Source organism: Miniopterus natalensis, chromosome 10, assembly GCF_054644295.1.
Source record: "Miniopterus natalensis isolate mMinNat1 chromosome 10, mMinNat1.hap1, whole genome shotgun sequence".
Lineage (NCBI taxonomy): Eukaryota > Metazoa > Chordata > Mammalia > Chiroptera > Miniopteridae > Miniopterus > Miniopterus natalensis.
In genome coordinates, this window is record NC_142090.1 from 2,313,108 (window position 1) to 2,338,997 (window position 25,890).

The following is a 25,890-nucleotide window of genomic DNA, read 5'->3' on the forward strand; positions in this document are numbered from 1 at the left end:
CTAGGACATGACCCCGAAGACGGGGTTGTGGCGGCAGATGCGGGGGCCACACTCCTCGTAGTCCTTCTTGGTGGGGCAGACCTGGAAGAACTCGGGCTGCGAGGAAACAGCCAGGACGTGAGCCCCGGGAGGAAGGAAACAGCAGGCCCCCCAGCCCTCCCCAGACCAGCGTACACCCCCCGACCTCCCGCGGGGCCCGAGCAGCTACGTGGGGTTCGCTTCATTGTCAAATGTCTACTCAGCCTGCCCGGCCGGCGTGGCTCAGCGGTTGAGCACCGACCCATGAACCAGGAGATAGCAGTTCGATTCCCGGTCAGGGCGCAGGCCTGGGCTTCAGGCTGGATCCCCAGCAAGGGGCGTGCGGGAGGCAGCCGATCAATGACTCTCATCAATGATTCTCTCTCCCTCTCCCTTCCTCTCTGTGAAATCAATAAACACATATTTGAAAAAAATACACACACACACATCTACTCAGCCTCCGTTTGGGATCAACTCTGCGCCCGCCCTAGATCAGCAACTGGTCACCTACCCGCACGGCTCAGGGGGAAAAGTAATAATTATGGAAAAGCTCCTGGAATGCACGATGCACGCAGACGTTTCGGGTGACGTTTGGACTTCACCGACCCACGCTATCCGCGCCCCTAACGAGCGAGGACACCCGGCAGCTTAGACGTTTTCCATCTCATTAAATGTGCGCCTGGCTAGGGCCACACGCACCGTCCAACCTTCAGGACGCTAAGGACGCAGAAGCCCACGCCCGGGGCCGCGGGGGACTTACGGTGGAGGCGAGCATGGAGCCGCCGAACCACACGGCGTAGCGCTGCATGTGGTGCGTGATCACCTGCACCTCCACCGGCCGGGGCTGCGGGGGAAGGCACGTGGTCAGCCCGGGCAGTGACCTTTCCATGGACAGGCCCGGCCGCCTCCGCCTGGCGGGACGGGCCCCTCCCGGCCTATCCCTCTGTGGGTGTCAGCCACTCGCTGCCTCAGGAAGGAAGCTCCTGCTGCCAAGCCCCCAGCCCCCCGACACCCCGCCCCTAACCCCTAGCACCCAGCTCCCAGCACCTCCCCCTAGCCCACCGCCCCCACCCCACCCCCCTACCTCACCCCCCAGCACCCCAGCCCAGCCCCGCCCAGGGCGGTGCGAGAGCAGCAGGCCGTCAGGGAGGGGGTGCGTATTTCTCACAACACTAAAGGCATTTTGAAAAGGAAAAAAAAAAAATCTAAGCCACTAACCCGGTTCATTTTTTTCACTGAACAAATTAGTTGTTTTAGGGTTGGAGCGATAATCCCAAATACCACTCAGCGTCCCAATAATGCTCTGAGAAGTGACATTTTGCCAGCAGTGTGACTCAGCCGGTGGGGACATCCGCTCGCACCCGTGAGCCCTGCACCGAAGCCCCAGCTCACTTAGGAGCCCAAGGGAACGGCCAGCTAGTGGGGAACAACTGCCACCGGCTCCCTGCTCACGGCAGTCACTTTAGTTCAGGGAGAACCCCCCCCCCCGCAAAGGGCGCTGGAGAGCCTCCTGCAAAGGGAGCCCATCTCCTGGGGACACCGGTCCTCACGCGATGGCCGAGGGCACAGGGGAGACCCGCAGGCCAGCCCCGGGGGCGGGCAGGGAGCCGCGGGGGCTGCACTGCGGGCCCACCAGGCCCAACCACACCCCGAGTTCCGGCAACACCCTGGGTGGAACTCCGCAGCGTGGCTGAGACAGACTCAGACATCTTCCGTTTCCCGGCACCGGCAGGCTCGGCCCCCAGCTTGGAGTCCGGGAGACACAGGGGGCCCCTCACCCGCACCCCAGTCCCGGCCCCACCTTTATCCTGCCTCCGCTGAGCTCCTCGCTGAGTCGCAGCCTGGCATCCACCACCCTTTTCAAGTCTCTCTGCAGCCGACGGCCAAAGTCCCTGAACATGGTCGAGCCTCCGGAAAGCACCACGTTCTAGGAGACAGAGCAGAGGGGTTCCCCGGGTGAGCCACCCGCCGCCCACACGGAGCTCCCGCGGGCCTGACACCGCACCGCAGCCGGTGTGAAGGCCATCGGGGCGGCCACGTCACGCTGCCCAAGAGGCGGACGCCGCATTGTCTCCCGTGCCACAAACGCTTCCTCTCGGCTCTACTCCTCAGTCATAACCCGGGGAAAACGAAAACCGATTCTGCCCCGGGGGGGGGAGGGGGTCACTATGCACAATGGGGACCCTTGACAAGGACCAGGAGGGCGAGGCCACTGTATAAACCAACAAACTGACCGGTTAGGAGAAAACCTATGGCCTAGTCACGCTGGACCTTCCGCTCATTCTGCCTTAGTAATGGCGGGGAAGCAGGTCGTCTTACACACCTGACCCACCAGAAGGGGGTGCCAGGGAGCAAGGCGTTTCCACGTGAGACGCCGTCCCCTCTCTCCCCCTGAGACTCTGCTAAGTGGCCACAACAGAAGCCTGGGGAGCAAGGGAGGTGACGGGGGGGGGGGGGTGTCATTAAATCTCCTACCAGATTTTGATGGAAAAGGCGTCTTCTTTCAGGCTACAGGATATTACTTAGCACAATGAAAGTGACATGAAGTCCATCCTGACTTCACTCTCTTACAGAAACTATCACCCGAGGAAACCGTGCAGAGGAAGTGAGGCCTGGCCCCACTCGCCCTGAGTCCCTCTCCTCCTGGGCACCTGCACTGGGCCTTTTGCTCATTTGTTTACGTCTGTGTGTTGCCCCCACAGGGGTGCAATGTCCATGGCGACAGGAAGTCTTTGCTGGTCTGTCCCAGCTGAGCCCGCAGCGCCCACAACAATGACCAGCACACGGCAGGTTCCCACAAACACGCTCGATGAATCCGTGAGCTGGCGGCCCTCACGGCACCCACAGGCCACTGGGGATTCTGACGGGAAGTCTGCGGGCGCTGGAAGACCTGCTGACCTGCCCCGTGAGCATTTCAGCCAGAAAGCGCCTGCTCCACGCGGTCAGCGAGTTCTCAGATGAGAACTGGCACTGATCACACATGGCCCTGTGTCTGTCCCGGGAAAGGAAGAAACCTTGACCCAGCTAAAAAAATATCGAAAAACCTAAATCCAGAAAAAGAATTGGATCCTGAAACAGACAGGATGGAGCACAAAGTCCCATTAAAAGTATTTTTGAAGAATGTTAATTACTTAAGAAAATGTTCACAACATGACACTATGTTGACACGCCAAATACAGAGTATAAATACAGCACAATGCGTCTGCATTTCAAACAACTAAAGAGAAAGAACAGCAAAGTCACAACCAAGAAGCAGTGATGACAGGAGAGACCAGTTTTCTTTATTGACGATTTGGTACTTCTCCAATTTTCTAAATGCATCTTAAGTTGGAAATAATACCCTTTGCTCATCTGTAGATTCTAAATTTTTTTAGGAAAATGTGTTTCGACAACACAGTGCTCTGACCTACTCAACTGCCGCGAGTCCTTCCGTACAGTTAGCATGATTGCACCGTCTGCTCACGAGGTCCGTGTGTGCACTGTGTCTCTCAAGAGCCCTCAGCAATCACAGACACCTTCCTGTGCTGCACAAATGTTTACTTCAGGGTGTCACATGGAAGTCTCGGCTGAAAACTATCTCTCCAGAAGGAAGGATCCTGTCTGTGTGCCAGTAAAACCTCCCAGCTCCTACCATCAAACACACCATACACCTGTCAGTCACCGAAATTCAAGTCAGAAAGAGTCCGTGTTAGTAGTAAGCTCACTTAATTACCACCTGATATGGTATTAAAAATAACAACAATCCCCAATGCTGTCACCCTAAGTATGTTTGTACTGGAGGCTCTATACCAAATCCAGTTTCACGGATACACAGTGCCATCTACTGACCATCCTGGTGACGTTAACCAACTTCCTGGGCTCACTGCAGACACAGTGTCAACCGCCCACAGAGAAGTCTCCACCCGACCGGACCAACCACTCAGTACAGGTGAAGAAGACAGCTCGTCTGAAGCTCCAGGCAGCGATCCCTGTATCGTGTTGTCAAAGAATGTGCCCCTTTAGGGACAAGGGCTTTCGTACTCTAGAAATGAACCCAAAGACTGGGACCCCAGCAAAGCAAGAGCAACCCTGTTTCTAAGACGTGAGCTGTATTGTGTGGAGTCCTAGAGGAGATGCAAGATTGCAGGGCATGTGGCAGCTATGACAAAGAGAGAGTCTTAAAAGCAGTAAGAGAAAAGCAGTTCGTCACCTACAAGGGAGCTCCCGTAAGACTGTCAGCTGATTTCTCAACAGAAACTTTGCAGGCCAGAGGGGCTGACCGTCATTTAGAATCAAAGGACAGATAAAGAGCTTCCCAGGCAAGGAAAGGCTATAGGAGTCACCACCACCAAACCAGTACTACAGGAAAAGTTAAAGAGTCTTTAAGAAAGAGAAAAGACAGGATACATGAATAGTTAAATGGCAATAAGTACATGTCTATCCACAATTACTTTAAATGCAAATGGAGTCAACGCTCCAATCAAAAGACATATGGCAGTTGAACAGACAAGAAAACAAGACCCTCAATGGGGAAATAAAGTGAGGGGGTAAAGGGATGGAAAAAGTATTTCATGAAAACGGAAACAAACAGCCCCAGCTGGTTTTGCTCAGTGGTTAGAGCGTCAGCCCCTGATCTGAAGGGTCCAGGATTCGATTCTGGCCAAGGGCATGTCCCTCGGTTACAGGCTCCATCCCCAGCCCTGGTCCGAGGCAGGCAATCGATGTTTCTCTCTCTCTCTCTGAAAAGCAATGGAAAAAATATCCTCAGGTGAGAATTTAAAAAAAAAAAAGAAAATTCCACTTCTGGGTATTGATCTGAAAAACCCCAAAACACTAAATTGAAAAGATATATACATCCGTATGTTATTTACAATAGTGTTATTTACAATAGCAAAGACACGAAAGACACCTGTGTCCGTCGATACACAGATGGATACATAAGCGGCCCACATATCCAATGGAATACGACTCAGCCATAAAAAAGAATGAAATCCTGCATCTGCAACAACACGGATGGACCTGGAGAGCATAATGCTGAGTGAAATGAGTCAGACAAAGACAAATGCCAGGCAATTTCACTTATATGTGGAATCTAAAGAACAAAATAGACAAAGCAGAACAGAAACAGACTCACGGAGACAGAGAACATTCTGACCGTTGTCAACGGGAGGGGTTTGGGGGGTGGAAGAAAAAGTGAAGGGATCAAGAAGCACAAACTGGTGGTTAGAGAAGTCACAGGGGTGTAAACCACAGCGTGAGGAGTGCAGTCCATAAAACTATATACAGCGTCAGAACGTGGAACCACTGGGCTGGGCACCCGGAACGAATATAACACTGTATTCCAAGTTTCACTGAAAAGTAAAAAATTATTTAAAGTGGGAAAAAAAACCAAAAAAAAACAGAAAAAGTAAAGCCACTGAAGACAGTTAAAGAATTGATATATCCAAAAGAAAGTTCAGCCTATGTCATTCAGAACCTTCCCTTCTATATATATATACACACACATACATGCAAACTACATTTTTACATAAAGTGAAACGCTATGTGCAAATCTCACAACCTGCTTTTTCAGCGACCAACAGGTACTGACATCTTTTCATCTGAATTTACACTGATTTACCTATTTCTTTTTAAAGGCCGAACAGGTGAAAAGCTGAGTCCCTCCCCCGTGAAACGCGGCTGCCTGAGGCTGGGCTGAGCGCAGGACCCCTCGCGCAGAGGTTAACCGAAGGCGGGGGAGGCTAACCGACCGTCCCTTTCCGCTCTCAATACGTGCCTGTCAGCAATACTTCCTTTTCTCCGATCTATAATTACCACGTAGCTATCATTAGAATTAGCATTTTCTCAAGTTTCAAGATTCCCTGCCATCGAAGAATTTTGGAAAAAAGTATTAGGTGAGCGTTTTTTATTTGACTGTTTCATTTCAGGCTCGGCCTTCCTCCGGCAACGCCGCATCAGCCCAATGGACCTAAACACGCGTCAAACAAAACCAGGGGAATTCGTGGAAGTCAGAGAGGACGCACCCCTTTCATCTTTCAATCCACACGTATCGTTACAATTGTCCAATTTAAAAGACAGCTTGCCGGATGACCGTAAAAGACACCAGAAGAGTTCAATTAAATCCTTCCAGCTTACTGAGTCATACTTCACACGTCTAAGGCACCCACACTCCAAGGAAAACATTTTGCCAACAGAGGGGCCTTTAACAAATGCTGTGAGACAGAAGGGGACGTGGGAGGGCCCACGTGGAGACAGTCATAACCTCTCCCGAGGGCAGTGGGCCAACGACTGGGAGGAGCGCACGGCACCTCACCGGGCCCGCGGCTCCTACCTTGTAGAGCGGACGACGCACGTCGATGGGACAGTTCTGTATCACCTCATCGACGACGTCCGAGATGGACTCCACGAAATCCGGGTTGGCAAACTACATTGTACGTGAACACAGAAGAAACATTACACGTTTCTCTCAGCAGGAAAGAACAAACACGTGCGTATTTTTAAATATGCCTTTATTGGTTTCAGGGAGAGGGAGAGAGAAACATCAGGGACGAGAGTCATTGATCGGCTGCCTCCCGCACGCTCCCCGCCGGGGGCCGAGCCTGCAACCCGGGCCTGGGCCCTGACCGGGAATCGAACCGCGACCTCCTGGTTCATAGGCCGATGCTTAAGCCCTGAGCCGTGCCAGCTGGGCCGAGCACGCTTTTTAAAAAGTAACTTTAAAACAAATACAAACCGAGCGATGTGGTAAGTGAATCCCGCGTGACTGGGTGTGCGCAGACTGAGGACAACACACATGCCCTCAAGAGACTAAAGGTGTGGTTCTCGTGAAGGAAAAATACGGAACAGTAACAGAGGCGGACCAGCCCTGCGTCCTAAACACAGCGAAGCCAGCTGCTGAGACTGGGGGAAGCACGCACGCGACGCGCGGGGAATGGTGAGAAACACCGTGTGGAATGAGCACGTTGCTCGTGAGCGCTGATGTGTGAAAAAATTAGCCAGGATACAGGGAAAAACAGAGGCAACGAAAGGTCGCTGTACAGTGGCTTTATAATGTAATGACTGGCCCTGGCCAGTGTGGCCCAGTAGTTAGAGCATCGGCCTGTAGACGGAAGGGTCCCGGGTTCGATTCCGGCCAAGGGCACGTACCTTTGGTTGCAGGCTCGATCCCCGTGCAGGACGCAACCAATCGATGTGTCTCTCTCACATCGATGTTTCTCTCTTTCTCTCTCTTTCTCTCCCCCCTTCCACTCTCTCTGAAAAACAATGGAAAAAATATCCACAGGTGAAGATAAAAAATTTTTTTAATAAATAAATAAATAAAATGTAACAACTGCCCTGGCTGGTGGGGCTCAGTTGGTCAGAGCGTCAGCCTGCGCACCCAAGGATCGCAGCTTCGATTCCCGGTCGGGGCACATGCCCGGGTTGCGGGTTCGATTCTGCGGGAGGCAACCAAGCAATGTTTCCCTCTCACGTCGATGTTTGCCTTTCTCTCTCCCTCTCCCTTCCTCTCTCTCTAGAATCAATGAAAAGCATGTCCTTGGTTGAGAATTTAAAAAAAAAACACACAATGTAACAACATAAGATTCCTGTTACTGAGGAAACATCTTTAGATTCAATTCCTTAAGTTAAATGAGCTGAAGCATAAATAATTCAAGGACACTGCATTGGAAACACGTTTTAAAAATCCAGGAAAGCGTTGACCTGCAATAGCGTTCGGGAGGAGGGGTCCCACCTCGCCGCTCACCCGCCGCGCCGTTCGCTGCACAGGGTCAGCGTTACGTCTGTTCCAAGGCAATGATACCAGGGGCCCGAGCGGACGGGTACAATATTATCAGGTTATAGTCACACACACGTGTTTGTGCCATTCCCGTGTCATATGCACATCTCAAAACAGGAGCCGCCCGGCCGGGCGTGGCTCAGCGGTGGAGCGTCGACCTGGGATCCAGGCGCTCGGGGTTCGATTCCCGGGCGGGGCACATGCCCGGGTTGTGGGTTCGATTCCCGGTCGGGACACATGCCCGGGTTGTGGGTTCGATTCCCGGTCGGGGCGCATGCCCGGGTTGTGGGTTCGATTCCCGGTCGGGGCACATGCCTGGGTTGTGGGTTCGATTCCCGGTCGGGGCGCAGGCCCGGGTTGTGGGTTCGATACCCGGTCGGGGCGCAGGCCCGGGCTGCGGGCGTGATCAGTGACTCTCTCATCATTGATGTTTCTCTCTCTCTCTCTCCCTCTCCTTTCCTCTCTCTGAAATCAATAAAGATATATTTTAAAAATAAATAAAATAAAAATAAAAACAGGCAGCAGTTTGTAACCTGCCTGTTGAATACAAACTGAATCAGGCAGGAAAATATACCAAAAGCTTTTTAAAATGCATTTTATTTAAACCGTAGAATGCTTCCCCTGAATCACTGCTTCCACCAACGTGATAATATGTGTGACTCCCGGCTAAAAGGACGGTAGGGGTGACCCTTACGGACAGTCCTCGGACACGAGCTTTAACCGAGTGGCAGCAGGGACACGGCCGGCAGGTGCCCTGGGCAGAAACCGGGATCAGGTGGCCCTGAGAGTAACTCGGTTCCCTGTCCGCCTGCGATTCCTTTCACGTCCACCGTCTCCCGTCGCTCTTCAAGCTTCCTCCTAAGCCTCGCGGCAGAACCGAGCGTTAACTATTTACAGACCGTCGCGTCCACGGAGAGCAAAACCGGGAGGGATGGTGACGCTCGGGGGGGGGGGGGGGCCGCATTGCCCCACGCAGGGCGCACGCCACAGACTCGAGAAGCCAGCACCTCACCTCGGGGTGGAAGAAAATCTCGGGCCCCAGGAAGCGCTCGTAGCCCACGTCCACGACGAACGCCTTCTGGTTGACGGCGTTGATGCCCGTGTACTGCTTGACCCACCTCCGGGGGTCCACGTCGTACTTGGCGAACTCCTTGACGATGTCGGGGCAGATGTAACAGTACCTCTCCTGCGCACACACAGAGGCGGCATCGGGCGTCAGCGGCGAAGCCAGGGCCTCCGACAGGCACCCGGGAACCCCAAGCGTTCAACACCCCCGAACCGAGGCCGGCGAGCTCGCGGCCCCCCAGCGCCTTTCCCAGCAGAGGACTGCCTTTCCTCGGGGACCTGGGGAGCGGCTTTCTACTGTATCAGATCTGTTGCCGTGTTTTCTGAAACAATGTCTCAAGGTATCTACTAAGTATCTCATCTCCATCTCCTCTTTCATTATTCCTCACAGGCGCCCACGGCACGCGCCCCGGCACCCACGGCCACCCCCTGGACCAGCCGGCCCGCAGGGCAGCCTCGCCCGCCGAGCAGCAGACGGCCCGATGCCCGCAGCACTTGCCAGCGCCCACCCCGCGGCCCCGGACGCAGCCCGGCCACGAGCTGCGCGGCGAGTATTTGCTGAGAGCCGGGCGCAGGGATGGACGAGGGGACAGACGCACGGGTCCCGGCCCCGGGGCCTGCGCTCTGGCTGAGTCCATACGACTGAGCAGGTGGCACAGCGGGTTAGAGAGGTGGCAGGGGCCGCGGAAAGCAGAGGCAGACTCAGGCGGGCCCGGACGGCGCCGCTGCTGCGGGACAGTGTGCTCGCGGCCTTCACCTTGGGCCGCCTGCCTAAATGTGCAGTGTTCCCTCCGCCTCTGGCGACGCCCGGCTTGGACGCTCGGGGGGGTCACCTGTCCTGAGAGCCACCCTCAGCCAAGCGGCGGGTGGCACCGAGCACCAGCTTCTGAAAGCTTCCTGGGGGCAGACGGGGAGGAGGGGCCTTGTATACAGGGGGCGAGACTCCACCGGTGCGCCCCATCCTGAAACACCTCTGCTTTCACCAAGGGTGTCGTGCAAACGTGGGGGCACCTCTGATGCTTCCTCTCCTTCAACCAGGGAGGTTACTGGGAGCTCAGACGGGAGGAAAGCAGTGGGGGGCAGGGGGGCAGGCTCTTCTCCCCTCAGCACCACCACCCTGCACCTCAAAACCACAGGAGATGCTCAAGCTCACACCCCACACTAAGATCTCCAAAAACACACAAAATCCTCTCTCTTCATCTACATAAGAGTTGTCCTTCCATTCCTAAGACTCTTTTGCATTTTGATTTAAAAAAAAAACAATAGCCCGGCCGGGCGTGGCTCAGGGGCTGAGCGTCGACCTAGGATCCAGGCGATCGGGGTTCGATTCCCGGTCAGGGCACAGGCCCGGGTTGCAGGCTGGATCAATGACTCTCTCATCATTGATGTTTCTATCTCTCTCTCTCTCCCTCTCCTTTCCTCTCTCTGAAATCAATAAAGATTTTTTTTTTTTTTTTTTAAATAAAAAATAAAAAAACCCAGTAACCTGCTCTGCTTTTGCACCCTGCGCAGTTCCCCTAAAAGGGCCTGCCGGCTGCCACGGCCAAGGTAACAGGCTGAGCGGGCCCAGCGGACACGCAAACCGGCCCCGACGAGCCGTGCTCCTCACTGAACGGGTCTCATTCTAAAGCTTCCTGCAGCTTTGCCGGCGCCGTAACTAGAGCCGAGAGAACACAGGCGGCTTTGTTTAGTGATTCTGGGGCCCGGAGCGGATGGTTCTGAACCGCAGCTCGCAGGGCACAGGCCACACACAGCGGGGCTGGAAAGGAGCCCGACCCGGGCCGACCGCCCGGGACTCCCGCAGTCACGGCCGCCGCTGGGGGCGCCTCGTCCAGGGACCAGCCGCGCGGGGGGAGCCGCGGGACTCGCTTAACCGGAGGTTCCACCTGATCGGCTCCAGTTACACGAGGGTCCTTCAGCCCCCACTGAGCTCGGGCAGCAAGCAGGTGAAGACCCACATTCGCGGGGAGGGGACAGGCGGGGGGGGGGGAGCGGGGTGACCGCGGCAGGGGAAGTGTCCAGACAGCCCTTCTCTCTCACCCCAAACCAGCCCGTTCCCCGTCTGTTTTTACCTTAATGGCTTTTGCGGTCTCCAGTGACTGCTCAGGAGGGATTCCCACCTCCCTCTCCCTTAGCAGCTGTTGAATGAAATACGTAATATCTCTACCTGCGATCGGGATGTGTTTGATGCAGCTCCCGATTACATAGCCTTCTGCCTGGGGGGAGAGGGGACAGGGGACAGTGTCAGCAGCTCCCGCGGGGACGCGCCCCTGGCTCCACGGGGGCCCCCGGCCCTCGCGGCCCAAACGCACTCACGGGCCCCCCCCTCGGCCCCCGGGCGAGGCCCTTTCGCGACTGCGTCCGCAGTCCCGCTACGTGACCGGGCCTCCCCACAAGCAACCAGAACAACGTGCTCGGAAAAGCACCAAGGCCAGTCCGTCTCCCGAAAGGAAGGCCCTGTGTCAGGACCGTGAAGCCAGTCTTTATTTTTTCCCTTAACAAAAGGAGATTTTCATCTATGAACTGCTAAACTAACTATAAGTCTATCTTTATTTAAAAATCAACAATCTGGGCTCGGCCGGTGCGGCTCCGCTGGTTGGACGTGGTTCCCGTGGACCCAGAGGTCACTGGCTCCATGCGGGGTCAGGCCACATGCCAGGGTTTCGGACTTGATCCCCAGTAGGCGGCGTAGAAAAGGCAGCCGACCGGTGACTCTCTCTCTCCCCCTCTCCCCTCCTCTCTCTCTGAACTCAATTTAAAAAAAAAAAAAGACATTTTTTAAAAATGAGAGAGACTGGCTCGAAGGAGCTCCAAGCACAGAAGACGCTGTGAGGGCACCGTGGAGTCGTGCCTGTCCCCCCGGTCCCCCCGCACAGGGCACCCCGGCAGGGGCTGGGCCTGGGGGGCATCCGACTTCTCTCCTGAGCGAGGGCACGTCCACCTCAACCCTCCCTGCAGGAGCTGCGGCCCTGAGGGACTAAAGCACATCGGTGCAGCCTTCCTTCAACCTCCTGAAATAAATGGTGACTGTCTTCTCAACGAAAGGAAGTGCATTTTTTTTTTTAAAAAGGCCTCAGTTTGCATTGTTAGAAGGCGTCACACGCACACGCCCCTGTGCACGCAGACGTCCTTCTAATAAACATAAATGACCAGGAGCGGGGTTGCCTCTGGGAAGACGACCTGGTGGAAAGAGCAGGGATGAGAGCCGGTGGCACTCTCCCCGGTACACTCCCTCCAGACAGGCTCAATTTATTTGCAGAAAACAACTGCAAATATTTGCAGTTCATTTAAATAGTTTATTGGACAAAAATAAAAAAATAAAATAATAAAATAAAGAAGCAGGAGTCTCTTAAAGCCCCAACGAGGAATCACTTCTCTAATATTCTGAAATGTAAAACCGAACAGCGACATCGCAGAGCACTCTGCGGGTCAGTCGTTCAACCTCCCCTCCCGGCTCGCGAATAAATCCTCACAAAGACCAGCGGCTCCTTCTCTAAAGCCACCCACGTCCTGTGAGTCACAGAACGGAGACAGCCACGGCGTGGCCAGCCACCGCGCCCGCAAACCCATTCCCCCGATGACGCCTGTCCCCAAGCGCAGGAAACTGCCCCCGTTCACGTGACCCCGGGGCGAGGCGGGGCCCTGGCGCCCCCACCCAGGGGCCGGCAACCGATGGCAGACACTGCCAACACCACGGAGGCCGGGCACCTTTCTTCACATTCCTGGCTGAACAACTCTCGTGACCTAAGTACAGCTACGGCACTGAAAGTGATATTTTGATTACAGAAGAGTTTTTTTTCTGTAACTGTTCCCTTACCTCCAATCGGGGGAGTCCTACAGAGAGAGGCAGTGACTAGTCTGCTTACCACCGGGATGGCGTGGGTGACCCCGTCCCCGCTGTCGATGATGATGCCAGTCAGCGTGCGCGCGCCGACCTGCCGGGACGTCCAGGACGCCGCCAAGGCCAGCACCGCCTGGACGGGACACGGGCCATCAGCGCAGGGCTCCTCCGGCGCCCGCAGGCTCGCCCGCAGGCCAAGCGACAGGTCTTCCTTACCGAGCGACCTCTCTCTTTCCCCCACATCCCTCGCCTCCCCCCAGAATTCAAATCCCAGGTCAGACGAGGAGCCTGCAGGTTCTCGGGCTGGAGGACTCGAGTTGGAAATAAATCGACTTTTTACAAAGTCAGAGAGACAGACGGGGACCTCACTGCGGAGTCAGAGATGGTATCTCTGATCCAGGGGCTCCCCGTGGGGTCCACGGGCGGCTGCAGCAAGGCCACGTGTGGGGTCTGTGAGACGCATCGCCAGCCACACCCCGGAAATTCTGCTCAGGTGGGACTTGGGCGCTGGTTCTCAACTAGGGTCACTCTGCCCCCCAGGGACACTGAGAAAGGCCTGGTGCCAGTTTTGGTCACCCCTGGGGAGAAGATGCGGGTGGGTCAAGGCCAGAGATGCCGCTAAACATTCTCGGATGCACAGGAAGCCCCACCACAAAGAGCTGCCCATCCGAAGGGTGAGGCTGGACCACCTCGGTCTAGATGAGTGGGAGGGGGGTGACTACATGAGTCTGTGTGTCTGTGTGTGTCCGTGTGTGTGTCTGTGTGTGTGTGTGTCTGTGTGTGTGCGTCTGTGTGTGTGTGTCTATGTGTGTGTGTGTCTGTGTGTGTGTGCGTGTGTCTGTGTGTGCGTCTGTGTGTGTGTCTATGTGTGTGTGTCTGTGTGTGTGTGCGTGTGTGTCTGTGTGTGCGTCTGTGTGTGTGTCTATGTGTGTGTGTGTCTGTGTGTGTGTGCGTGTGTCTGTGTGTGTGTCTGTGTGTGTCTATGTGTGTGTCTGTGTGTGTGTGCGTGTGTCTGTGTGCGTGTGTCTGTGTGCGTGTGTCTCTGTGTGTGTGTGTCTGTGTGTGTGTCTGTGTGTGTGTGTGTCTGTGTGTGTGTGTCTGTGTGTGTGTCTGTGTGTGTGCGTCTGTGTGTGTCTATGTGTGTGTGTGTCTGTGTGTGTGTCTGTGTGTGTGTGTCTGTGTGTGTCTGTGTGCGTGTCTGTGTGCGTGTGTGTGTCTATGTGTGTGTGTCTGTGTGTCTGGGGGGTCTGTGTGTCCCTTTTACCTGAACAGCGATGTAGAGTCCCGGCACATTGAAAGACTCGAACATAATTTCCGCGAGGTATTCTCTGTTCTCCGGCGTGTTCAGCGGAGGTTCCGTCTGTAAGAGAGCAGTCACCGCCTCAGTACTCGCCCGGATTTCACGTCAGGACATCAGCCGGTCATCAGGACGCTGGGCGGCACCGCCCCTTACAGCGGAGCAGCCGGGTGGTCCTCGGAGAAACCGGGCCGCGGGCTCGGACCTTGAAGCCACAGAGCAAAGGCCTCCCTGGGCGCCCTGCTTAGGGACCACAACCAAGAACAGGTTACGGGGAAGGAAACCCGACCTCTGACGGCAGCACCTGAACACCCTGGAGCCCAGTGGCGCCAGGTGCCGAGCGCAGGGACACTCGCCCGAGACAGCGAGAGCGCCCGAGGACCCGGGACTTGGATCTCAGGGGAGGGACGGGCCTCCGGAGGCAGCGGCCCCCCCCCCGGAGCTAGAGGGGCGGGAGCGGGACAGCGGCCGGGCCGCGACTGCTCCCCCTAAAGCGCGCATCCCGCACGTGTCATCAATTTCAACTTAAAAGGAACATTTCGTGGAAGAAGACACGTGACGTTGACTGTACGATGCGGACAGAGTCCATGACCAGGAGATGATTCTCCTCGTTTCTCCTTAGTGCTTTATTTTGTCTGAACAAGATTAAGCGATATAATCAGGGCCTATAACCCGGATGGATCAGTTTCAACTACGGCAAAAAAAATCCTGCCTCAGTTTCCTCCGTTGTAAGAAGCAAAAATCACAGCCCTGCAGTTACCTGACGGAGCTATGGAAATGCACAGACGGCTGTCTCCTCCAGCCAGTTCCCCCTCCACCTCCCGGCGGTGAGAGGCCGGTTAGGCCCCCACCCTCCCAGGCCAGGTGATCAGAGGGAGGCCCCGCCCGGCCCCGGGGAGAGAGTCCTGATTACCCTCAGCCTGTCGGGGTGACTCCATTCCCCGCCCTCGTGACCAGGTGAGGCAACGACAATGGGCCACTCTACAGGGAAGGTACCTGGGAATCTCAACAGGTGCGCCTCCCTCTGAAAGCGCGGACACCAGGGGTGATGCGGAAACCTGGCAGGTGTGCTGGGCCCGAGGGGACCACCAGGACGCTGCGCCAGGCCTGGGCCAGCCCTTGCTTCTGCCACTGAGTGGCTGTGATGACCCCCGGGGACCACTGACTCCAGACTTCCCGTTTAGTGAGACAATGAGCCCTTTTGGCTTTAGACATTTTTTTTTTTTTAATCTTCACCAGAGGGTATTTTTTCCATTGCTTTTCAGAAAGAATAGAAGCGGGGGAGAGAGAGAAACATCGATGTGAGAGAGACACATCGAAGGGTTGCCTCCCGCACTCGCCCCAACTGGGGCCGGGCATCGGGCCTGCAACCCAGGCACATGCCCTTGGCCGGAACCAAACCTGGGACCCTTCAGTCCAGGGGCTGATGCTCTAACCACTGAGCCAAACCAGCCAGGGCGGCTTCAGACATTTTCATTGAGCCTTCTGTTATTTGCCCAGAAAAGCAACCCTGATTCATACTGTTGCAGAAATTCAAGGCTCCCCGGGGAAGAATACCTTGGGTTTAAAATGCAAGCACTGCCCGGCCGGGCATGGCCCAGCGGTTAAGCGTCAACCTAGGATCCAGGTGATCAGGGTTCAATTCCCGGTCAGGGCACATGCCCAGGTTGCGGGCTGCAGCCAATCAATGGTTCTCTCATCATTGATGTTTCTATCTCTCTCCTCTCCTTTCCTCTCTCTGAAATCAATAAAGATATATATTTTCTTAAAAAAAGCCCTTAAAAAATAAAATAAAGTAAAATGCAAGCACTTGGGAATCTGCAGAGCTGTGTCCCTCCCAGTTCCAGCTACTCACCATTAAGAAATAATGATCCTCAGGCTCGGCTCGAAGGTATTTAAAGATCACGTGCTCCATGAACCTTTCCATGAGGTCCCAGTCCTCGATCATTCCGTGTCGTATCGGCCACTAACGCAAGAGAAGCCAGGTGCGTCAGGCCTCGGTGCCCGTCCGTCAGGGCACCCTAACGGCGTGGCCCCGGGAGGCGGAGCAAGCGCAGGATGGAGGCTCCCCTGAATGTTCTTCACGTCGGGCAGGGGCGGGGAACTTTTTTTCCGCCCAGGGCCATTTGGATCATTTATAACGTCATTCACAGGCCACACAGAATTATCAACTTAAAAATTAGCTATGAAAAAAAAACACTAGGTTTCTTGAATTTCGAGTCCCGCCTGCGGTTGCCTTGGCAGGGCCGCACCCAAGGATTTCGAGGCTTATATAGGGGCCGGCCCTTCCCCACCCGACTAGGGAAACAACAGGCACCTCACCAGAGAGGCTGTCCCGTAACTGTTTATACTCTAACTCCACCCATTTCTAAGGACAAAGGCGGTCTCAACAATGTAGCAGCAGCTGGAAAGTACAGCTCAGGAGGTGTTTTTTTTAGAACAAATGGCTACATAATTTCAGTGCTTCTCTTTAATCCACCTGCAACTTCTAACTGTATCTGACAGGCTAATTAGTCAGCCTGTGACTTTCCTTCTCTGCAGAGCCTGCCTCCCTGTGCAACCCGGCGTCTCGGAGTCCAGGCTGCATCCCGGGGTTTCGAGTCCCCGTGTCCAAAACCACAGCAGCAAAACCTCTTTTCAGACACAGGGATGAAACACAGGCCAGTCCCAAGCACACTTTCCAGACCCTCTGCGCTTCTCCGCAGATTGCTCCGCGGCTCTCTCCCCGGCTCACCTTGGTGGCGTAGGTGGGCTTGTCGATGGCTTCATCCCCGATGAAAAAGTCCAGGTCGTCCACGCCCCTCAACACCTTCCTCTGGGCTTGGTCCACCGCCTTTGCAGACTCCCTGATGGCAATACCTTTAAAAAAAAGAGGGTTTCCATCACTATCGACGTTCATTTAAATAACTAAGAAAGGGTAATATAAGCCCTGTGCATGTGCAAAGTAAATTTTCCCCACTGGGGATTTATCGGGGGTCGAGGGTGTTCCCAGAGGAGATGCTATCGGGGAGCCTCTAAAGCACTACGGGAACCGGTTCTAAGTCCCCGGTCGGGCGCAGGAGCTTAGCTGGTCAGTGTCCAGTGCTGACAGAGGCTACACGATTCAATCTCTCAGTTCCAGCTGGAAAAAGTATTCCACAAGGTCGTGAAATGCCCTTGAAGTGTATATACATATATCAACAGGTTCCAAATTTTAAAATATAAGAGACAAAATTAAAACCATAAGACAGAAGAGGAGAATGAACGGAAGGAAATAACGCCCGTGTGCTTTTACATCGTTTGAATAAAACTCTGCATCAGATATAAATTTAAAACGTATTTTTAGTCTTGTTACAGAAGAACTGACTTCCCACTAAGAGAAAGAACCAGGAGGAGGCTAATATCATGAAAAGTACAGAAATCAAACTGTTATAAAAATGCACGAGTGGCTTCTGATGCACTGTTTTATTTAATTAATTTGTTTTTAACCCACACCTGAGGATATTTTTTTCCATTGCTTTTCAGAGAGAGTGGAAAGGGAGGAGGGGGAGAGAGAGAGACATTGATGTGGGAGAGACACATCCATTGATTGCCTCCCACACGCACCCTGACCGGGGCTGGGGATGGAACCTGCAACCCAGGTACGTGCCCTCAGCCGGAATCGAACCTGGGACCCTTCAGTCCTTAGGCCGACACACTAACCACTGAGCAACACTGGCCAGGGCTGATATGCTATTTTAATAAGAGCTCAGCCTGGATGTTTGGGAATACACTCAGTAATAAATAATTATATCAAACTCCCCTCCAGAACTGAACATCTAATGTATGTGGAGAGCTTCGCAAAGATCCAATTTCCCATTCAAATTCCTGACCCCTGGTTCTACTCCGAGCACCCATACACTCATTGGCATCGTTTATTCCCAAATAAATCAGTAAACAGACACGATTGTTTTTAAAAGTGAACTATCCCGCCCGGCTGGCGTGGCTCAGTGGTTGAGCATCGACCTAGGATCCTGGAGATTGAGGTTCGATTCCCGGTCAGGACACAAGCCCGTGTTGTGGGTTCGATGCCCAGCAGGGGGCGTGCAGGAGGCGGCCGGTCCATGACTCTCATCATTGCTGTTTCTCTCTCTCTCCCTCTCCCTTCCTCTCTCTGAAATCAGTAAAAAATTCTTTTTTAAAAAAGTGAACTATCTGAAATCCCCAATTTATTACACATGAAGAGTGGGCAGAGGGGGAGAAAAAGAAGTGACACAGGATGGAAATCACTCCGCCCACCTCTTCTCACTCCAACTTGCTGGGAAAGGTGGCAGGAATCTACAGGACAGGGGTCCTGCAGGGCGGAGGAAGCAGGCACGACCTGCAAATGCTGGGGACCGAGCCTAGGGGTGTCCCCGTCAGAAGCAGGGAGCATGTCTGGGGCCACGAGGCAGAGGATGGGACCAGGACGGCATGGTGGCCATGACTTAACTCACTAAGGCGGCCTGCAGAGATAAACCAAACCCATCTCTGAAAACAGACCGGCACCACACAGAATCACCTGGAGCACAGGTTACGCTTTTTTAAAAAAAATTTTTTTAGAGAGAGAGGAGGGGAGGGGGAGGGGGAGAGAGAGAGAAACATCCATTTGAGAGCAAAACATTGATTGGCTGCCTCCTGCAAGCCCCCCACTGTGTCAGAAAGTTGGGGTTTCTTTTAAGGTCACACCTGCAGCTAACAGCAATATTCAAGAACCAGGTGTCAGACTCAACAGCCCGCCCCCGCCACGGGAACGGTCCCCTCCCTGAAGACGGCAGGTTGGCGGAAACCCCTGGAGAGACCGTGAGGCTGCTCCGAGCAGCTCTGAGGGGCGCTCTACTTACAGGAGGGGATGATGAACTGGGGCTCCGTGTTGCCTGCGTAGCCCAGCTTGGTGTACCTAGGAGCACAAAGCCACCGACAGTTTAGATGACACTCTCCTCGACACCCCATTAAAGTCTTCTTTTAAAATTGACTTCAGAGAGACGAAGGGAGAGAGAGAGAAACATCAATGCGAGAATCACTGATCGGCTGCCTCCTGCACGCCCCCCGCTGCGGCTGGAGCGTGAAACCCGGGCCTGTGCCCCGACCGGGAATCGAACCCCCATCTCCTGGATCCTAGGTCGATGCTCAACCGCTGAGCCATGCCGGCCGGGCCATTAATGTCTTATTATAAGCTCTCCAAGCCCTCAAATAGAGAGCCTCAAAATATTCCCTTGAAATTAAAAAAAAAAAAAAAAAAAAAATGTGACGGCTGAGAATCAGACACGAATTTTGGATAAGCGAGCAGTTACAAAAACGTGAAATCGTATGCTCGTTTCTGTTGGAAAAATTCTTGTATGCATCTTTGAGCCCGTAAATTACATCTGTGTGTCCCTAATAACTACAAAAGCGCTCTTACACTCTCTCAGTCTTTACAAAAACCCCATGAAGAAAGTAAACATCATCACTGCTTTGCAGTTGAGAAAACCGAGGCGCTGAGGAGTTAATGAAGCTGCCAGAGCCAGGCAGCCCGTGGGCAGGGAAAGAGCCCCAATCCCAGCAGGTGGCTGCCCCTTCAGGGCTGCTCCCAAGGCGGCGCACCTGCTCCCCAGCTCCACGACCGTCAGTGGGGCGAGCGAGTGACCGCACAATGCTCCTCCAATGCCGCGGCGCACGTCAGAACCTGCTCCCGCCTCCTGAGATGCCTGACGGAGTTTCTTTATCAAACCGTTTCAGGCCGAGCCCATTTTCTGTCAAGATGCTGTGATAGATTCCAAAACTCTCAACTGGAATGAATGCCAAATACTACTATTGTTCCAAAGCATTTGCTAATCTCCTACGTTATTTTTTTTTTTTTAAAGTGGGTGGGGGGACCACCACTCAGAACCATCTGCTGGAAATGAAAAGATGAAAGGAACCGTCAGCTCTCCCATCCTGATTGGGTTGCTGTGGTGAACAGTGAGGTCTGGACAGGGCCCCCCATTCCTGCTCTGACTAGGCCGCTGTGATAAACAGTGAGGTCAGGACAGGGCCCCCCATTCTGTAGTGATGTTTGTAATGAGTAAATCATTGCTGGGGGTGCTGAAAGTCACTTTATTAATTCACTCTATTTTACGAATTCTTTCAAGAAGCTTGATACTAATTTTTTTTTGACATGGTAATACATTCCAAATTCAAGTAAATAAATTTCATGGTTTTTAAATGTATTTTTACCACATGCTGATTTTACTATTTCTTCCAGGGACTGTCCTTAGATTTTTTTCTCTACTAGTTTTAGTATCTTATCAATTTGTGTCAACTCTCCCATACTGAGGACATTAGTGCTTGCTCAGATATATCTAATTCCCCCCCCCCCATCTGTTGTTTACCTTCAGTTACATGCTTTCCAAAATGTAACTGTTTAAACAGTTTGGTGATCAAATCCACCAATTTCCTTCCCAGTTGCTACCTGAAGGGGTCCCTGGCTACACTAAATGTCACATTGTTTCTCTGCCAGCCCTCTGCGCAGCTGATACATCTGATGCGGGAAGAGCTAACAGGCAAGTGAGGAATCAAGACCAACCACTTTCACATTGAAGCCCCCGGGTTTCTGTTTATTTGTCAGCACCTGTCACGAGGGCAGCAGCGGGGTGGGGGCGGCGTCCTTCCCACGGCCGCCCCCCGCGTTCTCAAGGCAACGCGGCCTCCACGCACCCGACCCGGGCCTGCCTCAGACGGAGTCAGGACAGAGGGCCACAGAGCCAGCGGCTGCACGGAGCGGCACCCACAGCCGCAGCTCTGCCCTCGACACTAAGTCCTCGCAGTCGAGCTTCAAAACGCCCCAGGAAGGTCCCCATTAAGACGTCTCACCGCCCCTCCTACACCCACCTACCCGTGTCTGCCTGCTACCCGCCTCCGGGGCTTGTGCACCTTCCACTGTCTCTTTCTGCAAATACAACAGATGTGTATCTGCTCCCAATATTTTAATTAATTTTGGGGTGGTTTTTTTTTTTATATGTTTTTATTGATTTCAGAGAGAGGAAGGGAGAGGGAGAGAGAGAAACATCAATGGTGAGAGTCATTGATCGGCTGCCTCCTGCCTCCTCCTGGGGATCGAGCCCCCAACCTGGATATGGGCCCTGACCGGGAACGGAACCTTGACCTCCTGGTTCATAGGCTGACGCTCAACCATGGAGCCACACCGGCTGGGCCCCCCAACATTTGAAACAGTCCTTGTGCGAGGCTTACTCCACTCCTGTTAACCTCCCTTTCCACAGCCGTCACTTCTGGCAGTCGGGGGAATCAGTCTGACTACTGTCAACTTCGAGTGCCCCCTGCAGTCGCCCATCCGGAGCAGAAGGCGACACTGTAAGCTCGATTCATCTATGTTGGGAAGTGCAAACGTCACCATGTTACTGCAGGGAGGTGCTTCTGATTGAGATCCCTATGAAGTCCAGTGTTGGCTGCTTTTGCTTTGGACCTTTCCAGTGCAGCCCTGTGACTGTTCTTAGCCAATCGCCGAACCTGAGGGTGGTATGTGGGGCCCTGAACACATCCTAATGTATGAAAAACTTCTAAAAATAAGGAAGGTGAAAACCAAAAGCCCAGAGGGAAATGGGCTAGAGAAATGAAGAGACAGTAAACAGAAGTGCAGGTGCCTCTCAACCATGTGAAAAGATGCTCGATTTCTCACATAACGACAGAAGACGTTCATACTAAAACTACAATAAGATGTGTCATTACTGACCTTCTAGATCGGTAAAAATAAAAAAATGTGGCAATATGCTCCGTCAGTGAGTCTGCAAGAAGACACGGGCACTCCCATACACTGCTGGTGGAGACACATGCTCCTGAGTGGGATTTGACACTGTCTTGCAAAATTAGATTGTGCATTTCCTCTTTGACCCAGAAATCCCACTTCTAGAAAAATAACCCAGAGATACTCCAGTAAAAAATACAACAGATGTATGCACTGCACAGGCTACCACTGCAGTCTTTTGGTAATAGCAAAACACTCAAAAGAAAATATATATATGTGTGTGTGTGTGTATATATATGTGTATATATATATATGTAAATATAGAGAAACAGGCAGACAGACACATCTAAAGATGAATGGGCTTCTGTTGGCCAAATCTGACACAATTTAAGCATCAAAACAAGTAATGGCAATAATAAATAAAAACCCATTGGCTATTATAAGAATGACATAATGGATTATAACACTATGGATAAAATAATAACCCATGCAAATATATATATTTTTTTAATCCTCACTTGAGGATATTTTTTCCATTGCTTTTCAGAGTAGAAGGGAGAGAGAGAAGCATCGATGTGAGAGAGACCCATGGATAGGTTGCCTCTGGTCCGGGCCCTGACCGGGCGGAGCCTGCAGCCAAGGTACATGCCCTTGACCGGAATCAAACTCAGACCCTTCAGTCCGCAGGCTGACGCTCTGACCACGGAGCCAAGCCAGGTAGGGTGCAAATGATAAATGAATAAAGGGGAACCCTGGCCGGTGTTGCTCAGTGGTTAGAGCGTCAGCCCACGCACCAAAGGGTCATGGGTTCGATTCCTGGTCCCGGTTGGGGCTTTCTTGGGAGGCAACCAACCGACGAGTCTCTCTCACATAGATGTTTCTCTCTCTCTCTCTCTCTCTCTCCCCCTTCCACTCTCTCTGAAAAAGCAATGGAAACAATATCCTCCAGTGAGGATTTTTAAAAAAATAAAAAGATGAATTAGTACAAGCAAAAAGGCAGTTTCTTCCCCCCAGCCTGTAACCAGGGCTGGTGCCTTCAGCAGCAAAAGGAAAAAAAAAAGATCAGTGGGAGACAGAACTGCAGCACATTAAAGACACCCCCACACGGTTGTCAAGGAAACCAAGCCGAGCGCATTTCTGTACAGAAAAAGATCAGGCTAAGGTGAACTCGCCACGCACTGTTTCATGGCAAAAAAATAAATTAATTAATTAAAATTAAAATCCCGCCTTGAAATACCTGTAAGAGACTGCATTTCCTCGCAGGTTATCTGATTAAGCGCTTCATCTATAAAGCGAGCAGGCACCTTGCATTTCTCAGCCACCGGCAGGCCGGGGTCACCCGGGAAGCACCTCCCCAAAACCAGCTGAGCTCGGGCCGCTGGGAGCCAATTTCCAAAAGGTCTTTTCTGCATCTTACCACCTCCAGAAGCAATCACGCCCCGAAACTACAGGGGGGAACCATCTACGTGCCGAACAGGCTTTTCCAAATTTAGACTTTTTTGTTTTTCAAAACGAAGCGTATATTTTGCATTTTCTTTTAAATTTTTTAAAGAAAAGGCGAGTCTACGCCAACTGCAGCCGGGGCGAGCCGCGCGCTCCCGGGGAGAGCCGAGCGCGCTGCAAAAAAAAAAAAAATAGGTGCCCAGCTGGCGGACGGAGGGAACCACCTGCAGGGGCAAGAGGCAAAGACTCGTCGGCGAGGGGCCACGGCGCGCGCCCGGAGGCGGCGGCTTTAAGGGCGCTGGGAGGTCAGCGCACCCTTGGGTGGGTAGCAGGCAAGGACCGCGGGCGCGTCTGCAGCCACCTGCCTGAACCCGGCATTCGGGGAGGCTGGGAGGTCGGGGACCCCTCCGGGTCCAGGTGAGCGCCCCCGCGCGGTGGTCCCGGCCTGGGGAGGGGGCGGGGCGGGGCGCCTGCACCTGCACCGGGGTCGCGGGGACCCGCGCAGGTGCCCCGGGGCGGACGCGAGGCAGGTGCGCGGCGCGGCGCCTCTTACCCGGTGCCGCAGTCGACCACGCAGGGAGGCAGGGAGCCCGCCATGCTCGGCAGCGCCGCTCGGCCCACGCGGGCGGCCCGAGGCCCCGCCGCCGTCCGCTCACCGCGCTCGCCCCGCGCCGCCCGCTCCGCAGCCGCTGCAGCGCCGCCGCCAGCGCCGCGATGCTCCGGCCCCGAGGCTCGGCCCCGCCCACGCCCACGTGACGCCGCTCGGGCCGGCCAATCACGGCGCGGGCTCGGCGGGCACGCCCCGCCCACCGGCCCGCCATCTTTAGTGCTGGCGGAAAGGCGTCGCAGCCCACACGCCCGACTTCCGGCTCGGGCGATTCGGGGCTATTTTTAGCTGACTTGCTGTGCACCCGGACCTGGAGGCTCCTCCTGGAAGTCTCGGCTCCAGTGTCACCTTCTCAAGGAAGTTGTCCCCTCCCCGCACCTTGCTGGCTGTCTCAGCACTCTCCCGCTTTCCTGCAGGACCCTTGCAGCAGGTTCTTATGTGTATTTATCCGCAGCCTGTCCCGCCCCCACTGGGACAGGTGACCTAGGGTGGCGCCTGTTGCACGTGTCTGCATAGTGCTTGCTGCGTCCCTGGAAAGCACCCAAATGTTTGTTGCATGAATGAATAACCTTCACCATAAAAACTACATATAGACAAAAAATCAACAAGGAAACAGTGATTCTAAATGACACACTAGGTCAGATGGATTAAATTGATGTTTACAGAACGTTTCACCCCAAAGCTGCAGAATGGGCGTCCCCTCAAGGGCGCATGGGACGTTCTCAAAGATAGACCACATGTTAGGGCACAAACTAAGTCTCTACAAGGTCAAGAAGATTGAAATATCAAGCATCTTCTCAGACATTTACACCGTGGAATACTATGCAGCTGTGAAAAAGAAGGATCGCTTACCCTTTGAGATAGCATGGTGGGACCTGGAGAGTATTATGCTAAGGAAAATAAGCCAGTCAGAGAAAGACAAGTGTCACGTGGTCTCACTCATATGTGGAATCTAATAAACAAAATAAACTGATGGATAAAATAGATCCAGAGACGTAGAAGCATGGAATAGACTGAGGGATCTTGGGAAAGGCGACCGAGGCTGGGTGGGTGGGTGGGGAGAGATTAACCTAAGAACTGCTATGCATGTATGCATAACCCATGGACACAGACAATAGTGTGGTGAAGGCCTGGGGGAAGAGTGCAGGGGGGAAGGGATCAATGGAGAAATGGGGGGGACATTTGTAATGCAACAATAAAGATAAATTATATATACATATATACTTATGTATATAATTTATGTCTATGTTGTAATGCAACAATAAAGATAAATTATATATATATTTATTTATTTATGATACCTAGCAGAACACTGCATAATTTCTTCTCTAGAAAAAAAATATGCAGAACAAATGTATGGCCAGCCTTAAGGAATGCATAGCCTTAGATTGAGTTAACACCACACCCAGATCAATACAGGAAAACATTCTCAAGTATCAAAGATGGGACCGTCTGAAAGTTCTCACTGAAACCAGAGACCAAAGCAGACAAGCTCCTACCACATTCTAAAGGTACCGAAAGCCCCACTGGCTTCCTGCACTGTCACAAACTCTTGACATTAATTTTTAGGAGCTTTCTGGAGACGTGGTTCCATGTGGCTTAACTAGTATTTAAAGCATTGGGGGTTTTTCCCCTAAGAGAAGTAATAGATTAGTTGGTCATTCCAGGTAACCCATGATCATTCCTTTTTTTTAAATTTACCTGTGAGGTCCTAGCCTGCTTGGCTCAGTGGTTAGAGCATCAACCTGTGGACCGAAGGGTACCTGGGTTCAATTCTGGCCAAGAGCACATACCTTGGTTGCAGCCTCGATGCCTGGCCCTGGTCGGGGCACGTGCAGGACGCCTGTGTCTCTCTCACATCAATGTTTCTCTCCCCCCCCTCTTCCACTCTCTCTGAAAAAGCAATGAGGGGGAAAAAATACCGTTGGGTGAGGATTTTAAAAATAAATTTAAACAATTTACCTGTTAGGGTCAAATAAGGCCCAGACGTAGAAAACACATTCCCAGAAAGCCCCTAGCTGCCTTCCCTCGAGTTTCATTAACCAGCTCCATTAGCGTCCCGGAGCCTAGAGGCTATAATCAAGGCTCTAGGGGAAGATCTGTTCCAGGCCTGTTTCCCAGCTTCTGGTGTTGCCACCGATGATCC

The 25,890-nt window shown here is 53.3% G+C and overlaps 1 protein-coding gene across 3 annotated transcripts; it reads right to left on the reverse strand.

Annotated features, from left to right (window-relative positions):
* ACTR3B (actin related protein 3B) lies at positions 1-23,734 on the reverse strand. Of its 3 annotated transcripts, XM_087821346.1 has the most exons (12): positions 23,691-23,734; positions 18,819-18,874; positions 16,712-16,836; positions 15,833-15,943; positions 13,945-14,040; positions 12,706-12,813; positions 10,912-11,055; positions 8,787-8,960; positions 6,329-6,421; positions 1,820-1,945; positions 779-862; positions 1-96 (listed from the first exon to the last, which is right to left on the reverse strand). In XM_087821346.1, exons 1-12 carry the CDS (start codon positions 23,732-23,734, stop codon positions 1-3), a joined length of 1,257 nt encoding a protein of 418 aa, XP_087677472.1. The 3 variants fall into 3 exon arrangements, with proteins under 3 accessions (XP_087677472.1, XP_087677473.1, XP_087677474.1); XM_087821347.1 differs by lacking the exon at positions 1,820-1,945; XM_087821348.1 differs by lacking the exons at positions 779-862; positions 1,820-1,945.
* Between the last annotated feature and the right edge of the window lie 2,156 nt (positions 23,735-25,890).